Source organism: Carettochelys insculpta, chromosome 22 (genome assembly GCF_033958435.1).
Source record: "Carettochelys insculpta isolate YL-2023 chromosome 22, ASM3395843v1, whole genome shotgun sequence".
In the NCBI taxonomy this organism is placed as follows: domain Eukaryota; kingdom Metazoa; phylum Chordata; order Testudines; family Carettochelyidae; genus Carettochelys; species Carettochelys insculpta.
In genome coordinates, this window is record NC_134158.1 from 10376753 (window position 1) to 10401836 (window position 25084).

The 25084-nt window shown below is 65.8% G+C and overlaps 2 protein-coding genes across 3 annotated transcripts; both read right to left on the reverse strand.

Moving 5' to 3' along the window:
- Positions 1 to 353: 353 nt before the first annotated feature.
- Positions 354 to 4263, reverse strand: SPACA4 (sperm acrosome associated 4). The gene is made up of 3 exons (XM_075017720.1): positions 4104 to 4263; positions 1658 to 1771; positions 354 to 1544 (listed from the first exon to the last, which is right to left on the reverse strand). Exons 1-3 carry the CDS (start codon positions 4153 to 4155, stop codon positions 1336 to 1338), a joined length of 375 nt encoding a protein of 124 aa, XP_074873821.1. The 5' UTR covers positions 4156 to 4263; the 3' UTR covers positions 354 to 1335.
- A 2615-nt stretch (positions 4264 to 6878) lies between these two features.
- On the reverse strand, positions 6879 to 18100 carry LY6G6C (lymphocyte antigen 6 family member G6C). Of its 2 annotated transcripts, XM_075017719.1 has the most exons (5): positions 17666 to 18100; positions 11691 to 11968; positions 10148 to 10237; positions 8261 to 8377; positions 6879 to 7660 (listed from the first exon to the last, which is right to left on the reverse strand). In XM_075017719.1, exons 3-5 carry the CDS (start codon positions 10197 to 10199, stop codon positions 7449 to 7451), a joined length of 381 nt encoding a protein of 126 aa, XP_074873820.1. In that variant the 5' UTR covers positions 10200 to 10237; positions 11691 to 11968; positions 17666 to 18100; the 3' UTR covers positions 6879 to 7448. The 2 variants fall into 2 exon arrangements, with proteins under 2 accessions (XP_074873820.1, XP_074873819.1); XM_075017718.1 differs by lacking the exon at positions 11691 to 11968.
- Between the last annotated feature and the right edge of the window lie 6984 nt (positions 18101 to 25084).

The window sequence follows — 25084 nt, forward strand, 5'->3', positions numbered from 1 at the left end:
CCCCCAATAACATAGTCACACACAATGCACTCACAAACACAGCCAGAGAAGCCCCTCATAACAACACAATCACACAGCTACACAGCCTCACTGGGCCCTGCCTCACAACCTCCGCATCCAACAACCCCCCCTCTCCCTGCAGCAGGAGCTGCAGCTCTGCTGCCAGACTCACACCCACGGCCTGTCTGGCCAGGGAATTCCTGCCATCCCAGTGTGAACAACACAACACCCCCGGGCTGACTGGGTCCTAGCTCCAGCAGGGCTGAGGCTGCAGGCCGGGAGCGAGGGGCACTGGGGGGCAGGGTGCTGTGGGCCGGGAGCGAGGGAGGAACAGAGACACAAGCGCCAGGCGATCGGAGCCAGGGCAGGGTTTATTCTGGGTGCGTTACAGGAGAACAAGCGCAGGGAAACTGAGGCCCTGACCCCCGACCCAGTCGAGGGCAGCCCCAAGTTGGGAGCCCAGTCGGCGGGGCCAACACCGGGCACCCAGCCCTTCTCGCCCGGCCTGCAGGGGCACTGGGGGGCGGGGTGGCACCTGCCCGTGGGGAGCAGCTGCAGCTGGGTGAGAAGTGGGACCAGGCGTGGCCGGGCTGGGAGGCCGTGAGCACCGAGTCTGCAGAGCTGTAGGCAGCTGCAACCGCTCAGGCCAGGCGTTCGGGGGAAACAGTTGGAGACAGGGTGTCTGTCCCCACCTACAGCCCTCCCCTCACAGATCCCACTTCTCACACCAACAGGGTCATGCCAGAGCCCCGGAGCACCTCTGGCCGCGGAGGTCTGTGGCACGGGTTGGCACACTGGGCACACCTGGCTGGTGGGGGTTGGCTGTGCCATTGAGTGTGGTTGGCAATGGCAGAGAGGGGCCCCAAGGCTGGGGTGCCCCACACCCCACTCTTAGCGGGGCTTTCTTCCACCGCCACGGCTCCCTCATGGACACAGCAGTGTCATCGGGAGCCGGCAGGGGTGGGTGCTCGCCCGTTTTTGGGGGCAGGTCGCACGAAGACAGCAGCGCGCCATTGGGGGCTGGTTTGGGGGCTGCGCCGGGGGGTGGCCAATCAGACGAGCGTGGGACAGGACAGAAAGAAACCGCAAACGAGTGAAGAAGCTTACTGAGAAAGGCCAGGGGGATTACATTTTCTGTCTCTGGACAGACCCCGAGGGTCTTTCCCCCGGCCCCGGGTTAAAACGCTTTAAGGTGACCCCGAAAAGGCCGAAAATTAAGTCCCTGCCTGTGCTAACGGGTGCCCCTTTAAGAAGAAAGGGGGCGTGGCTATTTAAAGGTAAGGCCAGGCTCGGTTTTTTGACCTCCAACAGAAAGGATTCCCTCTTTTGCAGGGGTTAGAGGCCCCGGGCGAGCCAGGCGCCCAGCGCGGCCAGCCCTGCGGCCAGGGAGAGCCGGGCCCCGGCGCCGGCGGCCGAGTTGCAGTAGTCACCCTCGCAGCAGTAGTAGGAGGTGGTGTAGGAGATGCCCGCCCAGGTGGAGGTGTCGTTGGTGCCGCATTTCAGCTTGTCCACGCAGTTCTTCTTCATGATCAGCTTGCGGCCGGCTGGCGGGAGCACGAGACGGAGTCAGACAGAGGGGGAGGGGGCAGAGAAATGGCTCCGGGGGCAGGGGAGGAACAGAGAAGGGGCCAGCGAGGAGGGGGCGGGGGGGCGTTACCTGCGCGGCCGCGGATGATGGCGCACTGCTGCCCGTCCTGGCAGGTGACGGTGGTGGTGTGACAGGGGATGTCAAACATGGTGAAGTCACACTTCAGGCACTGCAAGGCCGCAGCTGGGGAGGGAGAGAGAAAGGGCGAGAGCACATCGGTCTCCTTCCGGGCCTAGTGGGGGGGTGCAGAGCCAGGTGCACTGGTGGCAGAGTCAGGTTCTGGAGCGTGGGAGCTGGAAAAAGGATTGGAGTCCATAGCATTGGTGGGAGTAGTGGGATCAGAGCCCGACACCTGTGTGGCAGGAGACTGGATGTGCTAGCATTGGTGGCAGCAGAGGGATTGGTGGCTGTAACGTGTGTGGCAAAGGGAGATTGGATTCACTAGTGTCGCTGTGAGACGTGGGATCAGCACCTGTGACGTGGTAAAAGGGGACTGGATTTGCTAGCATTGGTGTCTGTCACACGTTTGTGGCAGAGGGAAACTGGATTCACTAGCTCTGGTGTTAGCAGTGGGATCAGTGTCTGTCATGTGTGCAACAGAAGATTGGATTTCCTAGTGTTGGTGGAAGTGGTGGGATCAGTGTCTGTCCCACATGTGCAGCAGGAGGAGCCTAGATTCGCTAGCACTGGTGGCAGAGGTGGGATTGATGTCTGTCACGTGTGCGGCAGAAGGAAACTATTCACTAATGTTGGTGTTGGTGGGATCAGTGTCACGTGTGCGGCAGGAGGAGATTGGATTCGCTAGCATTGGTGGGAACGGTGGGATTGGTTTCTGCCACACGTGTACGGCAGAAGGAGATTAGATTTGCTAGCATTGGTGGGAGAGTGGGATCGGTTTCTGTCACACGTGTGCATCAGAAGGAGATTGGGTTCGCTAGCATTGGTGTCAGCAGTGGGATGGGATTGACCGGACCTGGGGAGAGCAGTGGGATCGATAAGGAGCCCTTTATGCTTGGCCCCTTTGAAACAGCAGGATCCTGGGACTTAGGCTCAGCCCGACTTTGGCCCCCACGAGGCACCCAGCCCACGGTGGAAAAGAAAGGCCCAGGGACGTGCACCTACGGCAGGAGCGCCAGGGCGGTGCGTGCAACACCGCTCCCGGCAGCCGCGTGCAGGGGCTCGTTCCTGAGCACACACCTAGCGCCGCGAGCCCCACACAGCACACACACGCGGCCCAGGGAGCGCACGTGCCAGCCCATGTGCAGGGCTGGGTGTGTGCTGGCGAGCACCGGCTCCAACCACGGAAAAAACAACCCCGCCTGGAAAACTGGCATCCAGTCAAACCCAGGCCTGGATTCCTTCCCCAGGGCCAGGCGTGTGTGTGTGTGTGTGTGTGTGTGTTGCTGCTGGTGTGTTTGTGTCCCCACTGGCATGTATGTCTTTGTGTGTCCCCGCTGGTGTGTGTGTGTGTGTGTGTGTCCCTCTGGCATGTGTGTCTCCACTGGCATGTGTGTTTGTGTGTTGCTGCTGGGGTGTGTGTGTGTGTGTGTGTGTCCCTCTGGCATGTGTGTCTCCACTGGCATTTGTGTTTGTGTGTTGCTGCTGGGGTGTGTGTGTGTGTGTGTGTCCTGCTGGCATCTGTGTGTCTGCACTGGCGTGTGTTTGTGTGCCGTAGCCGTGTGTGTTGCCGGCGTTTGTGTTTGTGTCCCCCCGCTGGTATGTGTATGTGTGTTCCCATTGGGGTGTGGGGGTGTGCGTGTGTGGGGCCACTGCACACAACTCCCCTGGCCAGTTGGCCCCACCCCAGCAACTCCGGCCAGCGCCCTGCCTGGCCCCAGCCAAGGACCCCAGCGTCCCCACCCCCGATACCCGTGCGGGTGGGAGCGCGGGTGCCCCGGCCGGTGGGAAGTAGGGCAGGGCAGGGCAGCGCTGCCCCAGGGCAGCCCCAGGCAGTGGGGGGGGCCCCCCTTCCAGCTGGATCCCCCACAGGGAAGCTAAGGAAGCAGGAAGAGAGCTGGGGGTGGGGCTATTTCCAGGGAGTTGTCCACGGGAGGGGAACCCAGGCATCTTGCCTCCCAGCCCCACCCCAAGTGCGGGGGGGGTCGCTCATGGGGCTCAACCAGGGAGTCCTGGGAAACGGGGGGCCCGAGGTGTGTGCATGTCGGGGGGTTCTGCTGCCCCTCGAGAAGAGCCGTGAGTTTGTGGGAGAAATGGGCCTGTTGGGGTGCTGGGGGGCTGCCAGGGCCCAGCTCCCCAGCTGGTGGCAGCAGTGGGTTGACTCCTCGCCCATTTGCAGCCAGTGAGCTGGTGACCCCCACCCCCCAGCTGGGCAGAGCACGTGGGGGGATTCCCTGCCCAAAGGGGGGGCTTGGTCCCCCAAGCTGTCCCACAGACAGGTCCAACCCCCCCTTCCCATTTTGGTTTGCTGGGTGGTGCGCGCCTGTCCCAGGGCCGGGCCGATGGAGGGCAGGGTGGGTGCCGGGGGGCAGGGGCAGTGGGGCAGGGCCGGACCTACCGATGCCGAAACAGCTGAGGGCGGCCAGGCAGAGCAGCAGGAGTTTGCCCATGGTGGGGGGCGACGACGGACGGACGGACGGGCGGCTGGACGGACGGGCGGCTGGCGGGTGAGTCAGCTGGGCCAGGCTGTGCCCATTATATATGAACGGGGGTGGGGACGGGGGGGGACACAGTGCCAAATGGGGGGGGCTGGGGAGCAGGACACATGATCGCAGGGCGTAAATATAGCCCGAGACCAGTGAGTCACCGAGGAAAGTGTGGGGAGGGACACACACATACACAGAGCTACACACACAAACCCCTACATACAAGCACACAAACACAGACGACACACAGCTACACAAACACACAAAAACAGCTACTCACAGCTGCACACAGCCCAGCTACACACACAAATACATACACACCCAGCCCAGCTACATGCACAACTGCGCACACACACACACACACAACCACCCAGCTACAGACAAAAGTGCACACCCACAACAATACGCATGAGCAACTAAACACACACCCCTACACACATGCATCCCAGCTTCACACAATTACACACACACACACACCAACCCAACTACACACCTTCACATGCACAATCTATATACACCAAAGCTACAAATGCACCCTGATACACATGGACACACACACACACACACACACACCACTGACACACGCACAGCGCAAACACACACACCCTTACCCCAGTAAACACAAACACCCCCTGCAACACCCCCCGGTCCCCAGGGGGGCGCAGGCAGCCTCACCACAGGGCCTGTGATGTGCGGGTGTGGAGCTGGGGGATCCCAGGCTGCAGTGAGTCTGGGGTGGCACCTCCCCACCAGCTCCAGCCACAGACACACCCCCGGGGCCCAGAACAGATGTCACAGCCAGTGGGGTGGGGGTCTGGGAGAGAACCCAGGAGTCCTGGCTCCCAGCCCCTGCTCTAACCACGAGCCCCCACTGCCCCACAGCACCGGGGAGAACCCAGGAGTCCTGGCTCCAGGCCCTGCTCTAACCACCAGCCCCCACTGCCCCACAGCGCCGGGGAGAACCCAGGAGTCCTGGCTCTCAGCCCCCTGCTCTAACCACCAACCCCCACTGCCCTCCCAGTGCCGGGGAGAACCCAGGAGTCCTGGCTCCAGGCCCTGCTCTAACCACCAGCCCCCACTGCCCCACAGCGCCAGGGAGAACCCAGGAGTCCTGGCTCCAGGCCCTGCTCTAACCACCAGCCCCCAATGCCCTCCCAGTGCCAGGGAGAACCCAGGAGTCCTGGTTCCCAGCCCCTGCTCTAACCACCAGCCCCCACAGCCCTCCCAGCGCCAGGGAGAACCCAGGAGTCCTGGCTCCCAGCCCCTGCTCTAGCCACCAGCCCCCACTGCCCTCCCAGTACCAGGAGAGAACCCAGGAGTCCTGGCTCCCAGCCCCTGCTCTAACCACCAGCCCCCACAGCCCTCCCAGTGCCAGGAGAGAACCCAGGAGTCCTGGCTGCTCCCCAGCCTCCACCCCGGGCCCCACTGCCCTCCCAGGGCCAAGGAGGGAACCAGGTGTCCTCGGGCTGAAGTCAGACCCAGATCCGCAGCGCGGTGGCCCTGGTGCAAAGCCGGGCGCCAGGGAACTCCCTGCAGCGTATCCCCGGGTGAAAAGGGACCCAGTGGTTCATCTTCGCCCCGCGCGGCTGAGCCCTGCCCACCCCCATCCCCACTGGGCCTCCAAGGGAGATCTCACCCCCACGGCCTGTGTCTGCTTCTGCCTGCAGGGCCAGCGAGTCAGTTCCAAGCCTCTGGCCACCCCCGGTGCACGTCGGCACCTGGGAGCGATGGATCCTGGCGCCTCTGTTTCTCCCCACCCTGAGGTGCTGAGCCTGGAGAACATGGAGTCCTGGCTCCCAGCCCCTGCTCCGACCACCAGCCCCCACTGCCCTCCCAGTGCCAGGAGAGAACCCAGGAGTCCTGGCTCCACGCCCTGGTCTAACCACCAGCCCCCACTGCCCTCCCAGCGCCAGTGAGAACCCAGGGGTCCTGGCTCCAGGCCCTGAACCCCACCCCCCGCCTGCTCCTGCCCCCCACCTCCCTCTCTGATTCTCTGCCCCCCTGGCATGTACCCCAGCAGCTGAGATTGGGACCCGAGCCCCCCCCGTTCCTGGGCGGGGACATTGCTGGAGGGCAGAAAGTGCCACCCGGGCCCGGGCCAGGTCCTGCTGAGGCAGGGTCGAGCTGTGTTCATGTGCACGGTGAGTCCTGGCCAGCCCACCTCACAGAGCCCCTCTGTGCCCCCCGCCCCGGGGGCTGTGTCCACCTTCCCCCTCTGCACCGCCCGCCCCCACGCAGGCCCACCCTTCCCCGTCGCCCCCCGAGGGTCCCGCCTGCGGCTCCCACGTCCTGCTCACTCGCCCTCGGAGGAGCCTTCGCTCCCCCGACCTTCACCCTGCTCGGCTTCCTCCCCCGCTGTCCCGCTGGGTCCGGCACACCGAGCGATCGCCCCGCTGCCAACGCCTGGGCCCCCCAGAACCACGGGCAATGCTGCCTTGGGCCCCCCGTCTGCCATGTGCCGGGGACGTGGGTGCCCATGGCTGGCGGCTGCCCCCAGTGCCCCCCGTGCGTGGCCTGCCGGGGTCGTGGGTGCCCGTGGCTGGCAGCTGGACTGTGAGCGCTTGGAGCCGAGTCCCCCTTTGTGCTGTGGGTTTCACAGCACCCTCCCGCCCCGGCCTTGTCCGTGCTCCCCGTCCCTGGAGCCCCCTTCGGCGCAGCCCCCGGCACAGGTAACTGCAGGGACATGCACCGGCTCACACCTTTATTCCTCCATTTGCCGTACAGGCCCACCGCCACAAACCCGCCAGCCCCAGGCAGCTGCTGGGGCCACGCCTGGCCCCCCAAGGCAGAAGGCGGCGATGGCGGGCCCGCCTGGTCCCTGTGGGCGACCTCCAGCTGCGGCCCCTGGCGTGGCTGTCCCAGGGCTTGGGGTTGCAGCAGCCGCTCACTGCTGTGACTCAGTTACCCGCCAGCGTCTCCCAGAAGGCCCGGACAGCTGCCTTAGGCTCAGCCAGGGCTGGCACCACCCCAGGGGAGCTTGACCTGGGCTCCTGCCCAGTGAGCTCTGGCCACAGTGGCTCAGGGCCGGGCGTCGCTGCCCTTCAAGACCATGCTCCTGGGGACCCCACCCTGTCCTGAGGCGGGGGGCGGGAAGTGGGGAGGGCGCGGGCGGCTCGCTGGGGAGGGGGGACGACCGGTCGCTCTGGAAGAGGCCTGGGGCGAGGCGGCTGGGAAAGGCGACTCGACGGGGTGGAGCGGAGCTGCGGCTGGAGGAACAGAGCAGAGCAAAGCCCTGGGCCGGGGCCGCCATGGAGGCGTTATCTCAGCAGCCCCCAGCCCAGCAGGGCCCCCAGCCCGGGGAGCAGCAGCAGCCCAGCCACCTGGGGCCCAGGGCCTGCGGCGTTGCACAGGTCGGTCTCGCAGCAGGTCCGGTTGTAGCTGATCTCAAAGATGTCGTCCTTCTTCTCCGTGACGTTGCAGTGCTCACGGCGCCGGCTGCAGCCGAACTTGGAGAACAGCGGGAGCTGGCCTGCCGGGAGAGGAGGGGCAGCCCTGAGCGGGCGCAGGATGGGCCTAGGCGGGTGCCAGGTGCGGGGCGGGGATGGGCCCAGGTTGGGTGGGGACAGACCCAGGTGGGTGCCCTGCTGGGGGCGGGGACGGACCCAGGCAGGCGCCTGGTGTGGGGCAGGGACGGGCCCAGGCGGGCGCCCGGCGGGGGGCAGGGACGGGCCCAGGCAGGGCGCCCGGCAGGGGGCAGGGATGGGCCCAGGCAGGGCGCCCGGCAGGGGGCAGGGATGGGCCCAGGTTGGGTGGGAACAGACCCGGGTGGGAACAGACCCAGGTGGGCACCCGGCAGGGGGCGGGGACGGGCCCAGGTGGGCGCCCGGCGGGGGGCGGGGACGGGCCCAGGGCAGGTGGGGGGTGGGGACGGGCCCGGGGCAGGCTCCCGGCGGGGGGCGGGGACGGGCCTGGGCAGGGCGCCCGGCGGGGGGCGGGGACGGGCCCAGGTGGGTGCCCGGCGGGGGGCGGGGACGGGCCCAGGGCAGGTGGGGGGTGGGGATGGGCCCAGGCGGGCGCCCGGCGGGGGGCGGGGACGGGCCCGGGGCAGGCTCCCGGCGCTGGCACTGACCCAGGTAGGCCTTGGTGGTGTCGCAGTACTCATCCGGGTTCGCCCGGCAGGGCTGCTCGGAGCGGAAGCACATGGCTCCCACCTTGAACTTGCAGACCCTGCAGATCAGAGCCTCGGCTGTGGGGAGAGACAGGAGGTACGTCAGCCGCGTGTCGGGGGGCTGGAGCCAGGGCTCCTGGCTCTGCGAGGGCAGTGGGGGCTGGTGGTTAGAGCAGGGGGCCCTAGTGGTTAGCATGACGAGGGGCAGGTGGGAGCCCGACCTTTGTAGCTTCTGCCCCAGTGCAGAGGGGAGCGGAGCCGAGGCCCAGGCAAGAGGTGATGTGATGAAGTGGGGGATACCTGTGTGTATGTGAGTGGCTCACAGAGGGTGTGGGGCTCCTGCTGAGGGGAACCTGGTGCCCAGGTGACACCTCTGGGCTGCAGACAAAGGAGGAGGTGGAGCCTGAGGGGTTTGAATTGGAACTGGGAGTTGGAAGCAGTTAGTCTGGGCTGGGAGAGAGAGAGAGAGAAAGGAGGGGGCCAGGCCCCAGCTCTGGGGGCCCCTCGGGGCCTCCTCTCCCCAACATGAATTGGACTGGCTGTCTCTGCCGGCTGTACTGACTCCTCTGTATGATGCTGTGTCCTGTCGGCTAATAAACCTGCTGTTTTACTGCTGAGTGAGAGACTCTCCTGCCTGCGGACAGGGTGCAGAGCTTGGGGGACCCCAGAACCCCATCACAGGTGCCCAGGACCCCCTGCCCGGCCGGGGGCTCCCTGCCGGATTGGCGAGGCAGGAGGGCAAGGAGCCACCTGGCACCCACACGCCAGGCACTGCGTGAGAACCAGGCCGCGGAGAGGCCCTGACTCACTCATGGGTCTCACCCAGACCTGGAGACCTGTGGCCAGGGGAAGCCACACAACTGCCAAGAGTGCCTGGCACGGAGATGCGGCTGCCTCTGGGGCACAGCACGACTGGCTCCCCCTGCGCCAGCAGAGAGGTGCGGCTGCCTCTAGGGTGGAGCACGGAAAGCCCACTGCAATCCCAGAGCACACACAGCTGCCACCCCGAGCCCCCTGGGGAAAGCAGTTCCCCTGGCAGGGCTAGCGCACAGCTGGGGAGGGCAGTGGGGTCTGGTGGTCAAATCAGGGCACGGCCCGGAGCCAGGACTCCTGGGTCCCCTCCCCAGGGGCCTTCCCTGCTGCTGTGTCATGCCAGGGAACCCACATGCCGCGGCTCACGTGGGGCGTTGTGCCTGTCACCGAGGCAGACGCTGCCACCCACGGGGACCCTCGAGCCTGTCGAGTGCCTCTGAGTCATCCCAGGGCCCCCTCACCGTGGAGCCCGGCTGCCCCTGCCCCACCCCACAGCGGGTGTCAGCCCCAGGGCTGCTTGCAGAGGTGCCCCACCCCAGGAGTAGCACCCATGGGACGGCCCCCGACGGCCGCGGCTGGAAGCAGAGAAGTCTCTGGGGCAGGGAGGGGCAGATTCCAGGTTCCCCACCTGGGGAAGGGATTAAAAACCCTCCCTGTGATGAGCGAGAGCCCCCAGCCGCCCTGGCAACCAAAACACAGCGAGAAAAAGCTGCTTCGAGGTCCCCTGTGGAACCAGGCTTCATCCATGACTGTTTCAAGCCCCCCCACCTCCCGGGCTGGGCCCCTGGAGTAGCTGCTGGAAGAGTGGGAATGTGCAGCCAGCTCGGGATCAGCGTTGCCCCACATGAGGGCACCGAATGGATTACAAGTTTGGGGCTTGGGAGAGAGGTGAGCCAGGAAAGAACCCAGGAGTCCTGGCTCCCAGCCCCCTGCTCTAACCACCAGCCCCCACTGCCCTCCCGGCGCCGGGGAGAACCCAGGAGTCCTGGCTCCCAGCCCCTGCTCTAACCACCAGCCCCCCGAGCCCCGACTCACCCTGGGCCCAGAGGAGCAGCAGGGCCAGCGGGAGCAGCAGGACTCGGCTCATCCTGGTCCGTTTCAGGGCAGCCCCAGCAGAGGCTGAAACTGACCAGCCGGGGGAGGCAGAAGAGATGCAGCTGAGAGCCCCTGGGGAAACTGAGGCGGGGGCGGGGCTGTCCCCGGCTTTATCCCTCTGCACCGGGGAGTGGCCCAGAGGTGGAGCCCAGGGAGGAGACGCCCACGGGCTGGGAGGGGAGGGGAGGGGAGGGGAGGGGCAGCTGGCCCCTTGGAGTGGCCTGCCTGGGAAAGGCCCCCCAGCCTTGCTGCTGCGCCCCACTCCTGCCCCCCAGTCCTCCCGGTGCCCCCCAGTCCTGCCGGTGCCCCACACTCTCACCCTACAGCCCTGCCGGTGCCTCTCACTCCAGCCCCCCAGCCCTGCCGGTGACCCCCACTCCCACCCCACAGCCCTGCCGGTGCCCTTCACTCCCGCCCCACAGCCCTGCCGGTGACCCCCACTCCCGCCCCACAGCCCTGCCGGTGACCCCCACTCCCACCCCACAGCCCTCCCAGTGCCCCCTCTCCCTGACCCCCAGCCCTCCCAGTGCCCTTCACTCCCACCCCACAGCCCCTGCCCCACAGCCCTGCCGGTGCCCCCTCTCCCTGCCCCTCAGCCCTGCCCTGGGATGGGGGGAGCCAATGTCCCTAGAGGGGACAGGCTGTGCCCCCCAAGTCCTGCCCTGGGCCGGGGGGATTATCCAGAAGCCCCATGGGGGCGACGTGTCCAGCCCGTCCCCGGCTGAGCAGCCCTTAGGGCCAGCAGGGGCCCAGGCCCCTCCCTGCCCCATAACTCCACAACTTCCTCCTGGCTTCACCCCCCCACCCCCAGGAATTTCGCCAGCCAAGCAGGGGGCGAGCGTGGCTGTGACTCAGCCACCGGGGCTGGCGTGAGGGACCGAGTGGGGCAGGACGCGTGGGTTCTCTGCCCGGCTGGGGTAGGGGGGCTGGGGCCAGGACGCCTGGGATCCCTGCCTGGCCGGCGGGGGCAGGAGGCCCAGACAGCGACCCTTTGAACTGAGCACTGGGGCTGCCCCGGGGAGTCAGGGACCCACAGCCGGCGGTGGCGGCGCCTCTCCAGGTGGTGCCCGTGTGTGGGGCTTGGAGCACAACAAAAGTTAATCCCCCTGGGGGGTGATTGGGGGGCCCCAGGGGATGAGGGGGCAGGGTTGGGGGGGCCAGGGGAGTGACTGGGGGGAGGGTAAGGGGGCCCCGGGGGGAGAGTTGGGGGGCTCTGGGGGTGACTGGGGGGAGGGTTGGGGGTGACAGGGGCGGGTCCCAGGGGTGACTGGGGGGAGGGTTAGGGGGCCCCGGGGGGAGGGTTGGGGGGCCCCGGGGGGAGGGTTGGGGGGAGGGTTGGGGGCCCCGGGGGGTGATGGGGGTGGGGTTGGGGGGCCCAGGGGAATGACTGGGGGGAGGGTTAGGGGACTCCGGGGGGAGGGTTGGGGGGCCCCGGGGGTGACTGGGGGGAGGGCTGGGGGGCTCTGGGGGGCGAGTTTCTCACCTCCACACCCGGACGGGGCACAGAACAAGGGCGCCTCTGATTGGTCGTTGCAGCGCTGATGTCACAACCCCACGGGAGGGCGGGGCCGTGGGGTCCCCGGGGCGCCCTTGGGTCAAGCGCCCCAACGCGTCTCCGAAGCGTGCTGGGGCCCTGCGGGCTGCGCGGCCGGGCCGGGCGGGGTGGGGGCCGCCGCCCCACCTGGACTCGCTGTGCTCGGGCCAGAGCGGCGCCGGCAGCGCCAAGCACACACCCGGCTCCGACCGACGCGACCGCGGGGCCTGTGGGGCGGGAGTTGGGGGAGGGGCTGTGGGGCACCAACAAAGCCACGTGTATTTCTTGGGGGGTTTCTCCCTGTGTGTGTTGCTGTGCCTGTCTCTGCCGGGTGTGTGTGTGTGTGTGTGTGTGTGTGTGTGTGTGTGTGCGCGCGCGCGCGCGTTGTGAGCGTATCCTCACCTTGTGGATTCATGGGGGGGTTGTGCCTCGTGTGTGACTGTGTTGTGTTGTGTTGCGTTGGGGGTGTGGTAACTTTCCCACTGTGTGTGTTAGTGGATGTGTTTTCACCTGCACCCTGTGTGTGCGCTACACATGGCTGTCTGTTTGGATGTGCTCTGTGTGTGCTAGGCCTGTGTGTGTGTGTGTGTGTGTGTGTGTGTGTGTGTGTGAGGGACAGGACTGTGTGTTACTGATTTCCTGTTGTGCGTCTCTCTGCCCCGGGCTGTCTTCAGTGTGTCTGTATTGGAGTGTGTGGTTTATGAGTGCATTTGTGTTCGGGTGTGTAAGAGTGTTTGTGTGTAGATTTGTGTATGAGTGTGTGTACAACCATGCTTGAGTGCGTATGTGTGTATTTGTGCATCTAAGTGTTTGTGGGTAGATTGGCGTTACCACATGTATGAGTGTGTATGTATATGAGCAAGAGGGTGTGTTTTTGTGAGTGGGCATGAATGCGTGGGAGCATGTTTGTGTGTTTATTTGCATACTTGTGTGTGACTGAGTGTGTTGCCTGAATGTGTGTTAGTATATGTGTATTTGCATGTGTTTGTGTGTGAGCGTGAATGAGTGTGTATTTGTGAGTGTTGGTGTTAGTGTGAGTGAGTGTGTGTATTTGTGGGAGAGAAAGCAATGTTTGTTTTTGTATGTGTGTGTGGGTCTGAGTGTGTGTGTTTGTGCATTTGTCAGTGTGTGTGTGCATTTGAGACTGTGTGTATTCATTTACATGTGTTGATGTGTGTGTGTGTATTTGTGTTAGTGTATGTGTTGGTATGTGTGGGTGTGGGGGTGTGTGTGTATGTGTTGGTGGGTGTGGGTGTGTGTGTGGGTGTGGGTGTGTGTGTGGGTGTGGGGGTGTGTGTGTATGTGTGTTAGTGTATGTGTTGGTGTGTGTGTATGTGTGGGTGTGCTGGTGTGTGTGTATTTGTGTTAGTGTATGTGTTGGTGTGTGTGTATGTGTGGGGGTGTGTATTTGTGTTAGTGTATGTGTTGTGTGTGTGTATGTGTGGGTGTGCTGGTGTGTGTGTATTTGTGTTCGTGTATGTGTTGGTGTGTGTGGGTGTGTTGGTGTGTGTGTATTTGTGTTCGTGTATGTGTTGGTATGTGTGGGTGTGTTGGTGTGTGTGTATTTGTGTTAGTGTATGTGTTGGTGTGTGTGGGTGTGTTGGTGTGTGTGTATTTGTGTTAGTGTATGTGTTGGTGTGTGTGTATGTGTGGGGGTGTGTGTTTGTGTTTGTGTATGTGCTAGTGTGTGTGTATGTGTTGGTGTTCTGGTGTGTGTGTATTTGTGTGTATGTGTGGGTGTATTTGTGTTAGTGTATGTGCTGGTGTGTGCGTATTTGTGTGTGTGTGTTTGTGTTAGTGTATGTGTTGGTGTGTGTGTATTTGTGTGGGTGTGTTGGTGTGTGTGTATGTGTGGGGGTGTGTGTTTGTGTTTGTGTATGTGCTAGTGTGTGTGTATGTGTTGGTGTTCTGGTGTGTGTGTATTTGTGTGTATGTGTGGGTGTATTTGTGTTAGTGTATGTGCTGGTGTGTGCGTATTTGTGTGTGTGTGTTTGTGTTAGTGTATGTGTTGGTGTGTGTGTATTTGTGTGGGTGTGTTGGTGTGTGTGTATGTGTGGGGGTGTGTGTTTGTGTTTGTGTATGTGCTAGTGTGTGTGTATGTGTTGGTGTTCTGGTGTGTGTGTATTTGTGTGTATGTGTGGGTGTATTTGTGTTAGTGTATGTGCTGGTGTGTGCGTATTTGTGTGTGTGTGTTTGTGTTAGTGTATGTGTTGGTGTGTGTGTATTTGTGTGGGTGTGTATTTGTGTGGGTGTGTATTTGTGTTAGTGTATGTGTTGGTGTGTGTGTTGGTGCGTGCGCGTGTCCAGCCGTACACCCGTCCCCCTCCCCCCCCCCCCCCCCCCCGTGCCAGTCGAGGCCCCGCCCCCCGCCCCGCCCCGCCGCGCCGCGGACACAGCCCGACCCCCCCGAGTGGCTCCGGAGGCGCCGCCATGGGCCGAGCCGCGCTGCTGTGCCTGGCCGCGCTGGCCTGCGCCGGGCTGGGTGAGCCCCGAACCCCGGGGGTGCTGAGCCGCCCGCCAAGCCCCCGCTCGCCCCTCCCCTCCCCTCGGCCCCCCCATCTTCAGCCGCCCCCCGGCTGCTGGGCCCTCCCCCTACTCCGCGCAGCAGGCAGGGAAACTGAGGCACGCCCTGAGCGTTCGGGGTGCAAAGCGCGCCAAGGATCCCCCCCGCCCCCGCTGTCCTGCCCCACGGGAAGAGCTGAACTCCCAAGGCCCCCCCGGGGGGAAGGAGGGGCCGGCGCAAAGGTGTCTCCCCAAGATACCCTTAACTCTGCCTGTTCTGGGCTCCTGGGCGCTCACGCCCCAGGCGCGGGAGGGCGACGTGGGGCAGCCAGGGCGGTGCTCTTCCCGGTTCGGGCATGGGGAGAAATCGGCACAGGCGGGCGGCCCCTCGTGGTTACCGGTGCCCCCCGAGCGACAGCGGCTGGGCTGGGGGCACGCTGGGGGGCCAGGCCCAGCGGGAGTACGGTGGGGGGGGGTTATTTCTGAGGCTGGAAATCCGGCCTGAGGCCCAGATCTCGCGTCCCCCGATGGGTGCAGCCAGGCCAGGGGTGGGGGGCACGTTGGAGGCGCCAGCCGGGCCCCCCAGGAGTATTTTTAGCTGCGCCAGAGATTTCGCCCCAGCGGAGAGGTGACCTTTGTCCACAGGCCTGGGTTACTGGTGTGAGTCAGAGTGGGGGGGCTGGGGGCCAGAGTGAGGCGCGGCGGCAGGGCTGGGGGGCAGGGGCTGTGGGGCCAGAGTGAGGGGCACCAGCAGGGCTGTGGGGCAGGGCCTGTGGGGCAGTGGCAAGGCTGTGGAGGCAGGAGCTGTGGGGCGGGAGTGAGGGGCAGTGGCAGGGCTGTGGAGGCAGGAGCTGTGGGGCAGGAGTGAGGAGCACCGGCGGGGCTGTGGGGCAGGAGTGAGCAGCACCGGCAGGGCTGTGGGGCAGGGCCTGTGGGGCAGTGGCAAGGCTGTGGAGGCAGGAGCTGTGGGGCGGGAGTGAGGGGCAGTGGCAGGGCTGTGGAGGCAGGAGCTGTGGGGCAGGAGTGAGGAGCACCGGCGGGGCTGTGGGGCAGGAGTGAGCGGCACCAGCAGGGCTTTGGGGGCAGGAGCTGTGGGGCAGGAGTGAGGGGCAGTGGCAGGGCTGTGGGGTGGGAGTGAGGGGCGCTGGCAAGGCTGTGGGGCAGGGACTGTGGGGCAGGAGTGGGGGGCAGTGGAAGGCCTGGGGGGCAGGAGTGGAGGGCACTGACAGGGCTGGGGGGCAGAGCCTGGGGGGCAGGGGACCCCCAGGCCCATCCCCCAGCGCTTCCCCTGGGAATGTGGTGAGTGGACCCATTTTAACCCTCACAGGGCGGCTAGAGGGAGGTGGGTCTTTCCCTGGTCCCCTTCCCAGCCTGAGTCCTGGCCTGGCCCCCCATTTCCCCCCCAACATCCCCCCCCGTAACCCCCAGCCTTGCCCTTGTCCCCTTAACTCTGCCCCGGCCCGGCCCCAGCTCGTCCAACGCCGAGTGCCGCAGGCGGGGAGGGGCACATCTGCGCCCCCGGGGAGCGACTCGCTGGCTCAGAGGGGACCTGGGGGCTGTGGGTCCGGTTCTGGCCCCGCCTTGGGAGGGGGGTGGGGAACGTGGGGCAGGCCTCAGGCGCTGGGGGGTCAGAAGCCGAGCAAGGAGGGAAAGGGGCTGAGGGGGACGTGATGTCACAAGCATCTCCAAGGCCCCAAGGAAGAGGAGACTCATTCCCCGGCCTCTGGGGACAGGGCAAGGCAATGGGCTCAAGCTGCAGCCGGGGAGACTGAGGCTGGACGTTGGGAGATGCTCCCCCAGGCAGCACCGGGTCCCCACCGCGGGGTATTTCAGAGCCGTTGGACACACGCCGTGAGCGCGCTGCAGGGACCGGAGGCGGCGACCCCCGAGGTCCCTCCCCGTGCCAGCGCTGTGGGACTCCCCGGGGGCTGCCTGCTGGGGCGTATCTGGGGGGGCAGGAGCAGCCCCCCGTCTCACCCCAGCTGTGTCCCCAGGGGCCGCCCTGCAGTGCCTGAAGTGCGACTTCACCGCCGCTGACGCGCCCTGCGACCTGAGCGCCGTCACCTGCCAGCCCGGGGAGCTCTGTGCCACCATCCGCGGCCACGCAGGTACCCCCCGCCTGCTCCGGCTCCAACCGCTCCAGGCCCCCCGCCTGCTCCGGCTCCCCTCGTCCGGCCCTCGCCAGCTCCAACCGCTCCAGGCCCCCCGCCCCCTCTGGTTCCCCCCTGTCCGGCCCTCACCGGCTCCAACTGCTCCAGGCCCCCCGCCTGCTCCGGTTCCCCCCTGTCCGGCCCTCGCCAGCTCCAACTGCTCCGGTTCCCCCCTGTCCGGCCCTCGCCGGCTCCAACCGCTCCGGTTCCCCCCTGTCCGGCCCTCGCCGGCTCCAACCGCTCCAGGCCCCCCGCCCCCTCTGGTTCCCCCCTGTCCGGCCCTCACCGGCTCCAACCGCTCCAGGCCCCCCGCCTGCTCCGGCTCCCCTCTGTCCGGCCCTCGCCAGCTCCAACCGCTCCAGGCCCCCCGCCTGCTCCGGCTCCCCTCTGTCTGGCCCTCGCCAGCTCCAACCGCTCCAGGCCCCCCGCCCCCTCTGGTTCCCCCCTGTCCGGCCCTCACCGGCTCCAACTGTTCCGGGCCCCCTGCCTGCTCCAGCTCCAGCCGCTCCAGTTCCCCCCTGTCCGGCCCTTGCCGGCTCCAGCCGCTCCGGTTCCCCCCTGTCCGGCCCTCGCCAGCTCCAACTGTTCCGGGCCCCCTGCCTGCTCCAGTTCCCCTCTGTCCTGCCCTCGCCGGCTCCAGCCCCCCCTGTCCGGCCCTCGCCGGCTCCAACCGCTCCGGTTCCCCCCGTCCAGCCCTCGCAGGCTCCAACTGCTCCAGGCCTCCCGCCCGCTCTGGTTCCCCTCTGTTCCAACCTCACCGGCTTCAACCGTTCCAGGCCCTCATCCTGCCCTCACTGGCTCCAACCGCTCCCAGTTCCCTATCCTGCCCTCGCCAGCTCTGAGCACTGCAGGCCCCCATCCTGCCCTCGCCGGCTCCAACTACTCTGGGCCCCCATCCTCCCGTTGCCCGCTCCGACCGCTCCGGGCCCCCTGTCCCGCCCTCGCCGGCTCCGACCGCTCCGGGCCCCCTGTCCCGCCCTCGCCGGCTCCGACCGCTCACGCCTTCTCCCCCCAGCTGGCCAGAAGCCCATCGTGCGGAAGAACTGTGTGGCTGCGGCGAAGTGCAATACCGAGGGTGCCGCCACCTGGGCCGCGCTCAGCTACGTCACCTACTACACCTGCTGCCATGGCGACTTCTGCAACTAGCACCGGGCACTGAGTCAGGGCCCTGGGTGCTGCCCCACTGCGGAGAATGGTCCTGCTCCCACCCCCCAAGCCCCCTGAAGAGCTCCTGCACCCCCTAATAAAGCCAGTGGCACGATCTCTGCTCACCTCTCCGGGTGCAAAGCAGGCCTTGTCCGTCCGTCCGTCCGTGCTGTTGGCAAACTCAGGCCCCTGTGCCCCAGGGCTGTGGGTAAATGGCCCCACGAGTGGCTGGGCGGAGTTGAAATCCCGCCCCACGGCTGCTGCCGGCGATGGCTTGGGGGAGTTGGTGTGTCTGTGTGTCCAGCTGCTCCTCCTCCCGGTCAGAGCCGGGCGCTGAATTCGGCGCGAGCGGCTGGACGGCAAGTGCCGGGCCTGGGACGGGGCTGGACAAGCCGGGGTGTGAGTGTCCGTGTGTGTGTGTGTGTCTGTAGGGCCTGCCTCTGCCCGTGTGGGCCTAGGGGTGTGCGTGTCCGTCCAGCCTGCCTCTGCCTGGGGTGTGTGTATGTGTGTCCATGTCTGTGTGCAGGCGTGTGTGACCACCCTCAGGGAGCCCCCCTTTCCCCCTCACCCCAGTGACCCCCAGCCTGGTCCCACCCCACCCCAACATCACAGCTGTTCCCATTGGCTGTGCCTGGACCCGCCCCCTCCTGCTGCACTACACTGCCCAGCCCCCCCCCCCCCCAGGACCTCCAGCCCCACACAGACCCCTCCAGTGCTGGGGCCTGAATGGGGGTCTCCCCTACAGGTGGCTTCTTATAGGGCCTGGGCCAGCCCTGATTGGCTGCTGCTAGCCTCCCCCTGATTGGCTGCTGGGACAGCCCTTACCCAGGGCTGTTTTTAACTCTTGCTATGCCTGCAGTGGAGCGACCGACCCACTCCTCTGTGTGCGTGTGTGTCTTTGAAGGTATGTATTTGTGTATCTGTGTGTGTGTGTGTGTGTGTGTATGAAGGTGTGTATTTGGGTATCCGTGTGTGTGTGTGTGAGTATGAAGGTGTGTATTTGCATATCTGTGTGTGTATGAAGGTGTGTATTTGTGTATTAGTGTGTGTGTATTTGCGTATCCGTATCCGTGTGTGTGTGTATGAAGGTGTGTATTTGTGTGTGTGTGTATTTGCGTATCCGTGTGTGTGTGTGTGTGTGTGTGTATGAAGGTGTGATTTTGTGTATCCGTGTGTGTGTGTGTATATGGTGTGTATTTGCATATCCGTGTGTGTCAGTGCATGAGCACGAGTGTGTTTGTGTGCCAGTGTGTGTTCACTGGTGCGTGTCAGTGTGTGTGTGTTTGTGTGCCAGCGTGTGCACGTGCCAGTGGTTCTGTAGTGCGTTAGTGTGTATTTGTGCACTAGTATGTGTGGCAGTGCGTTTCTGTGTCCGTGTATGAGCGTGAGTGTGTTTGTGGGGCAGCCGTGTGTATCCCGGGGTGTCCAGCTGGCCCCCGGGTGTCTGGGGCTCATGTTCCTGCCCCACCGTTGGGCTCTGCGCCCCACCTGGCGCCATCCCACAGCCGCACAGCCTGACACTGACACTGACACTGACTCTGCCCCGAGCCCTGGGACTGTCCCGCCTGCCTCGCCTGCACACAGCCCTGGGCCGAACCCTCCTCCTCTGCCTGCTGGCTCTGAGCTGGGCCGGCCTCGGTCCGCCACGACCCCGCCAGGCTGCTCCGGGGCGGCCTGTTCCTTCGTATGGCCTCCGGGGGCGAAGTGGGGTGGCAGACGCCGGTGCGATGCACGGGGCCAGCCCACGCGTGGAGGGGGGGGTCGCCGGTTGTGACGTGGGTCCCCGACGCGGCGCCACGCCGCCTCCCAAGCCAGAGACCGGACCGGCAGCCACGCGAATGCCCTCGGGGCAGGGGCATTGGCGAACACGGCGCGTGCCTCAGTTTCCCTCCGTGCGGCGAGGCAGCGGAGGGAAGGTTGTGGGCGCAGGGCACCCGCTGGGACTTTGCCCCCACCACCAGGACCCCAGAGCGGGAGATGGGGGCAGACAGGCCGTCGGGGGAGGTGACCAAGGGCCCAGGCAGAGAGCAGACTCCCGAGAACGCCCCTCCCAGGGACCGTAGGGAGCCTGTCTCTGTCCGTGGGGCCAATTTCACACCCCGGGATCAGCGAAAGCGTCTGATTCACCGTCCTCTGCACTTCCGCCAGGCTGTAACCAGGGGCCTGACCTGGCCTTGGGGGCTTTGCGGGGCGGCCAGGCCGTTGCAGGGGCTGGGGGAATTACCACCCCGTCTGCACTGCTGCTGCTGGTGGTGCTGCCTTCAGAGCCGGGCTCCCAGCCAGCAGCCAGGGGGGTCCCAGCGGCGGTGTGAGCCGGCCCCAGCTCGGCCCCCACGCGGAGACCGACGTCGCAGGCCGGACCCTCTCCCCGGCCGCACATGTGGAAGGAGACTGGCTGCACCTCTCCGGACCCCCATGAGATCGCACCGGCCGGTGGGGAGAGGCTGGACCCAAGCACCTCCGAGGTCCGGACGCACCCTGAGGTTCTCCTGGGCCGGAGCCTCGCTGGCTGGGCAGACACGGAGGCTCTCCAGGAGATGGCAGTGACACACCACGACAGGCCCGACTCCTTCCACCGGGCAGCTGGGAGGTTTCCTCCTGTGCTTGTGTCTCAGCCCGTGCAAGGGACCAGCATTCACCCTGGTCCCCGAGCAGGGGTCCCCAGCCTGCCCCGCCGCCGCAGCCAGGGGTGGCTCTCACCCAGCAGGGAGGCCAGAGGAGTCAGCAGCAGAAAGGGACCTGGGGCAGACAGTGGCTGAGAGGCTGGATACGAGCCACCAGAGGGTCCTTGTAGCCAAGACGGCTAATGGCGCATTGGGAGGAGCATTTCCAGCAGAGCTGGAGAAGTGGCTGTTCCCTGCTGCTCGGCACTGGTGAGGCCACGTCTGGAGTCCAGCTCTGGGCCCCCCGGCATGGGAAGGACGTGGCTGCGTCGGAGCAGCTCCAGCGGAGGGCAATGAAAGTGCTTACGGGGGCTGCAGCACACGGCCGATGAGGAGAGGCTGAGGGGTTTGGGCTGATTCAGTTCACAGAAGAGACGAGTTAGAGGCGATTTAATAGCAGCCTTCAACTTCCTTCCAAAGGGACCATCCAGCACCCCAGCGCTACACAGCTCCCGGACACGAGGCCGTCAGCGGGATCTGCCGCGCGTGGCAGCCCGGTCTGAGTCCCACCCTGGGGTTACGCTTGATGGGTCAGGCGGCTGGTGTAGCTGGTGACGTGGCTGTTCAGCGGTGGGGAAGGAGGGGGTCCGGCCCAGGGAAGCTCATCACCTCACACATTACACCACAGGCAGGAGTGACTCTCCCCCAGCAGGTAGCACAGTAGGTTGATGAGGCGACAGAGCCCAGCTCAGCACAGAGGGGTCAGTGCAGCCGGCAGAGACGGTCATTGCAACCCGTCCTGGGGAGAGGAGCCCGAGGGGGGCCCCTCTGGGGTGCAGCTCCCCCCCTCGCCAGGCTGGCGCCTTCCAGCTCCCTCTCCCCCAGCTTCTAACTGCCGCCCCCGATTCCAACCCAGCTCAGCTCCTCCCTGCTCTGTGCTCAGGGCAGAGGTGTTACCTGCCAGCCCAGGTACAGCCCAGGGGTCATCCTTAGCCCTGGGAGCTGCTCTGCTTGTCACACACACCCAGCCTGAGTCTCACCCATGCACTCCCCACTCCATCACTCCATGTTCTCCAGGCTCAGCACCTCAAGGTGGGGAGAAACGGAGGCGCCAGGATCCATCGCTCCCAGGTGCCGACGTGCACCGGGGGTGGCCAGAGGCTTGGAACAGACTCGCTGGCCCTGCAGGCAGAAGCAGACACAGGCCGTGGGGGTGAGATCTCCCTTGGAGGCCCAGTGGGGATGGGGGTGGGCAGGGCTCAGCCGCGCGGGGCGAAGATGAACCACTGGGTCCCTTTTCACCTGGGGATACGCTGCAGGGAATTCCCTGGCGCCCAGCTTTGCACCAGGGCCACCGCGCTGCGGATCTGGGCCTGACTTCAGCCCGAGGACACCTGGTTCCCTCCTTGGCCCTGGGAGGGCAGTGGGGCCCGCGGTGGAGGCTGGGGAGCAGCCAGGACTCCTGGGTTCTCTCCTGGCACTGGGAGGGCAGTGGGGGCTGGTGGTTAGAGCAGGGGCTGGGAGCCAGGACTCCTGGGTTCTCTCCTGGCACTGGGAGGGCTGTGGGGGCTGGTGGTTAGAGCAGGGGCTGGGAGCCAGGACTCCTGGGTTCTCTCCTGGCACTGGGAGGGCAGTGGGGGCTGGTGGTTAGAGCAGGGGCTGGGAGCCAGGACTCCTGGGTTCTCTCCCTAGCGCTGGGGAGGGGTCCTAGGGTCAGTGGGGGTTGAAGGAGCTGACTCACCTCTGCAGCCCTTTCTCCTGCCCCAGCTGAGCCTATTCCCAGGAGTTGCGCTGGGGGGACCAGGGCTCACCCTGTTCCCAGCCGGGGCCCTCAGAAACCCCTTCCCCGGCACAGCCCCAAACCCGTCCCCTGGTCGTGTCCTACCTGTGGCCTGTCTGGGGCGTCTCTCCCGCCGACAGCGGCTGCACGTCCCCTTGGGAGCCCCTCACTGGCCTCCTGCGCTGCAGTCTGGGGGTTCGGCCTCCGCTGTACCGGTGGCTTCTCCGCAGGTCCCCAGCACGCGCCAGCTCCACGGCTCCCTCTGGGCCGAGTGGTTCCCTTTATATGCCCCATCCTCCTGGGGCCGCCCAGCGCGTGGGAGGGGACGTGGCCGCTTGGCCCAGGAGCAGCTGTGTCCTCCGTGCGGGGTGGGTTCGCCCTGCCCCAGGGAGTGGGGGCTAGTGTGCTGGAGTGGGGGCTACCTGTGTGTGTGTGTGTGTGTCACACAGGGGGTGGGGGGCTCCTGCTGAGGGTAACCCTGACGACCAGGTAACACCTTTGTACTGCAGACAGAGGAGGAGGTGGAACCTGAGGGGTTTGAATTGGAACTGGGAGTTGGGAGCAGTTAGTCTGGGCTGGGGCGGGGAGAGACAAAGGAGGGGGCCAGTCCCCAGCTCTGGGGGCCCCTCGGGGCCTCCTCTCCCCAGCGTGGATGGGACTGGCTGTCTCTGCCGGCTGCACTGACCCCTCTGTACGACGCTGTGTCCTGTCGGCTCATAAACCCGCTGTTCTCCTGCTGAGTGAGAGTCTCTCCTGCCTGCGGATGGGGTGCAGAGCTTGGGGGACCCCAGAACCCCATCACACTGCTAGTGGTTAGAGCAGAGACGCCTGGGTCCTGTCTGAACTTGGCTGTGACGAAGGCTGGGCTGGAGGAAAGCCAGATGTGTACTGGAGCTGCCGTGATTTGGGCACATCCCCGTGGCAGAGCCAGTTTCAGTTTTGACTTCCTTGAACCCGGCCCCCCCAGTCGCCGGTGTCCCCATCGCCCTGGCTGGGAAATCGAAAGTTACCACCCCCCAGAAGTGCATGTGCGGCTCGCGTGTGTCTGGGGCCCCGGGCGCCGGGGGGCTCATGCACGCTCTGCACAGAGCAGGGGGAGGCCCGGCCCTGGCTCAGGGTCTGGCTGGCTGGCTGGTTCCGAGCCCCCGGCACCGGCCGGGCAGGGCTGGGGGTGAGGCCAGCGAGCTGGCGGGGAACGCAGGGTTCAGAGGGTTGGGGGACATGGCTGGGGCTCCCAGCACCACTTGGAGCACAGCAGAGACGAGCTGGTGGGGTCTCAGCCTCGCTGTGGGGCTGGCGCCGGAGAGAAGAAATCGCTGGGGCTGCTGGTTTCTTTAGCTGCTCTCACAGGGTGGGGGGTCCCCGGGGCCTGTCCCCCTTGGGCAGCCAGGCACGACTCTCCTGCAGCGGGAGGAGAGGGGGTCACCGGCCACCCGGCTCAGCCCAGCCACCGGAAGCGCTCGGTCCAATTCATCCTGGGGCGAGGAGGCCCGAGGGGGTCCCCAGCCAGGGCCTTGGCCCCGTCTCTCTCCCCAGCCCAGGCCAACCACCTGCCCACTCCCAGGTCCCAGGCAAACCCCCCCCCATGCCTGCCCCACGTCCTGGGCCCGGGGACAAAGGGGCCCATCCTCCCCTGGCGTTCACGTTCCCACAGGGAGCTCCAGGGCAGCTGGAAACAGTGCCAGAAAACCTGGGGAACAAAATCCCGCCCCCCCCATGCTAGACCCACATGCTGAAGTCAGGCAGCTGCCAGGGATGTGGGGGCTGGGACCAGGGGGCACAGATGTCAGACACTGTGTCTAATCTTCATCCCCAGGACTCCTGGTTCTTTCCCTGGCGCTGGGAGGGCAGTGGGGGCTGGTGGTTAGAGCAGGGGCTGGGAGCCAGGACTCCTGGGTTCTCCCTGGGGCTGGGAGGGCAGTGAGGGCTGGTGGTTAGAGCAGGGGGCTGGGAGCCAGGACTCTCTGGGCTCTCCCGGCACTGGGAGGGCAGTGGGGGCTGGTGGTTAGAGCAGGGGCTGGGAGCCAGGACTCCTGGGTTCTCCCCGTCTCTGGGAGGGCAGTGGGGGCTGGTGGTTAGAGCAGGGGCTGGGAGCCAGGACTCCTGGGTTCTCCCCGGCGCTGGGAGGGCAGTGGGGGCGGGTGGTTAGAGGGCAGTGGGGGCGTCGCATCTCGCAGCGCGACGGACAAAGCCGAGGGGAACAAGCACCCCAGAACGGGGATGCCACGACCCCAGCTGCCCCTCAGTCACTTCTCGCTCCGTTCTCCCGGCGCTCTGCTTCCAGCCTCTGGCTGCGGGTCTCTCTAGCAGCTCCCCGCGATGCTCTCGCACTGCAGCGCAGCTGGGATGGGAGCCCGTGGCCTGGAGCCGCACTGCGAACGCCTTTCAGCGCAGCCCTGGAGAAACCACACTGGTTCTGGTGACTCACAGCCGTCCTGCTAGCCTGGCCCGGGATCCCGCCGGCTTTCCCTGCAGGAGCCTCGCCCTGCAGACTCGCCTCCGCTCGTGGGCCCCTCTGACCCGCCAGGGCGCGCGTGTGACACGGCTTGTCCCCCCGAGCGCAGCCCTTTGCATTTGTCCGCAGAGCTCGGCCCATTGCCCGGTTTGTGCAGGTCGCTCTGTAACCTCTGGGGGGGCTTCGCTGCCCTTCTCCAGGGCGCGCAAACCCCACTCCCACCGCTGCAGGGCACTGGGGTGCCAGGGGTGAGTCTCAGGAACTCCAGCCCAGTCGGCCAGGGGCGCCCCCTCCGGGCAGGCTCCAGGAGAAGTGGCAGAAAGCAATTCGATTCACGAGCTGGGTCAAATCTACCGGCGCAGCCGAAGTTCCAGGTCGGACTCCAGAACCCGGCTGGTCCATAACCCAGCGACGGCGGCCAGAGCTACGGGACACAGAAGCAAGAACTGAAAGTCAAAAGTAAACAGGGCGCGGGGAGCCCCGTCCCCGCAGGGAATCAAATGCTCTCAGGCCCCGCACGGAGACGAAGGACACCTGGCTGCGGGCGCTGTGCCAGGCGACGCTGAAATCTCTGCCCAGCCCTCGGCTCGCCAGGCACCGGAGCAAACCCCGGTTTCGCCGACCCCGGGGCCCAGGAGAGGCAGCCAGCGGGGCCCGGGAGCCCAGCAGGAGGGAAGGTCTCCAGGGGTGACGTCTCCCTCCCCTCT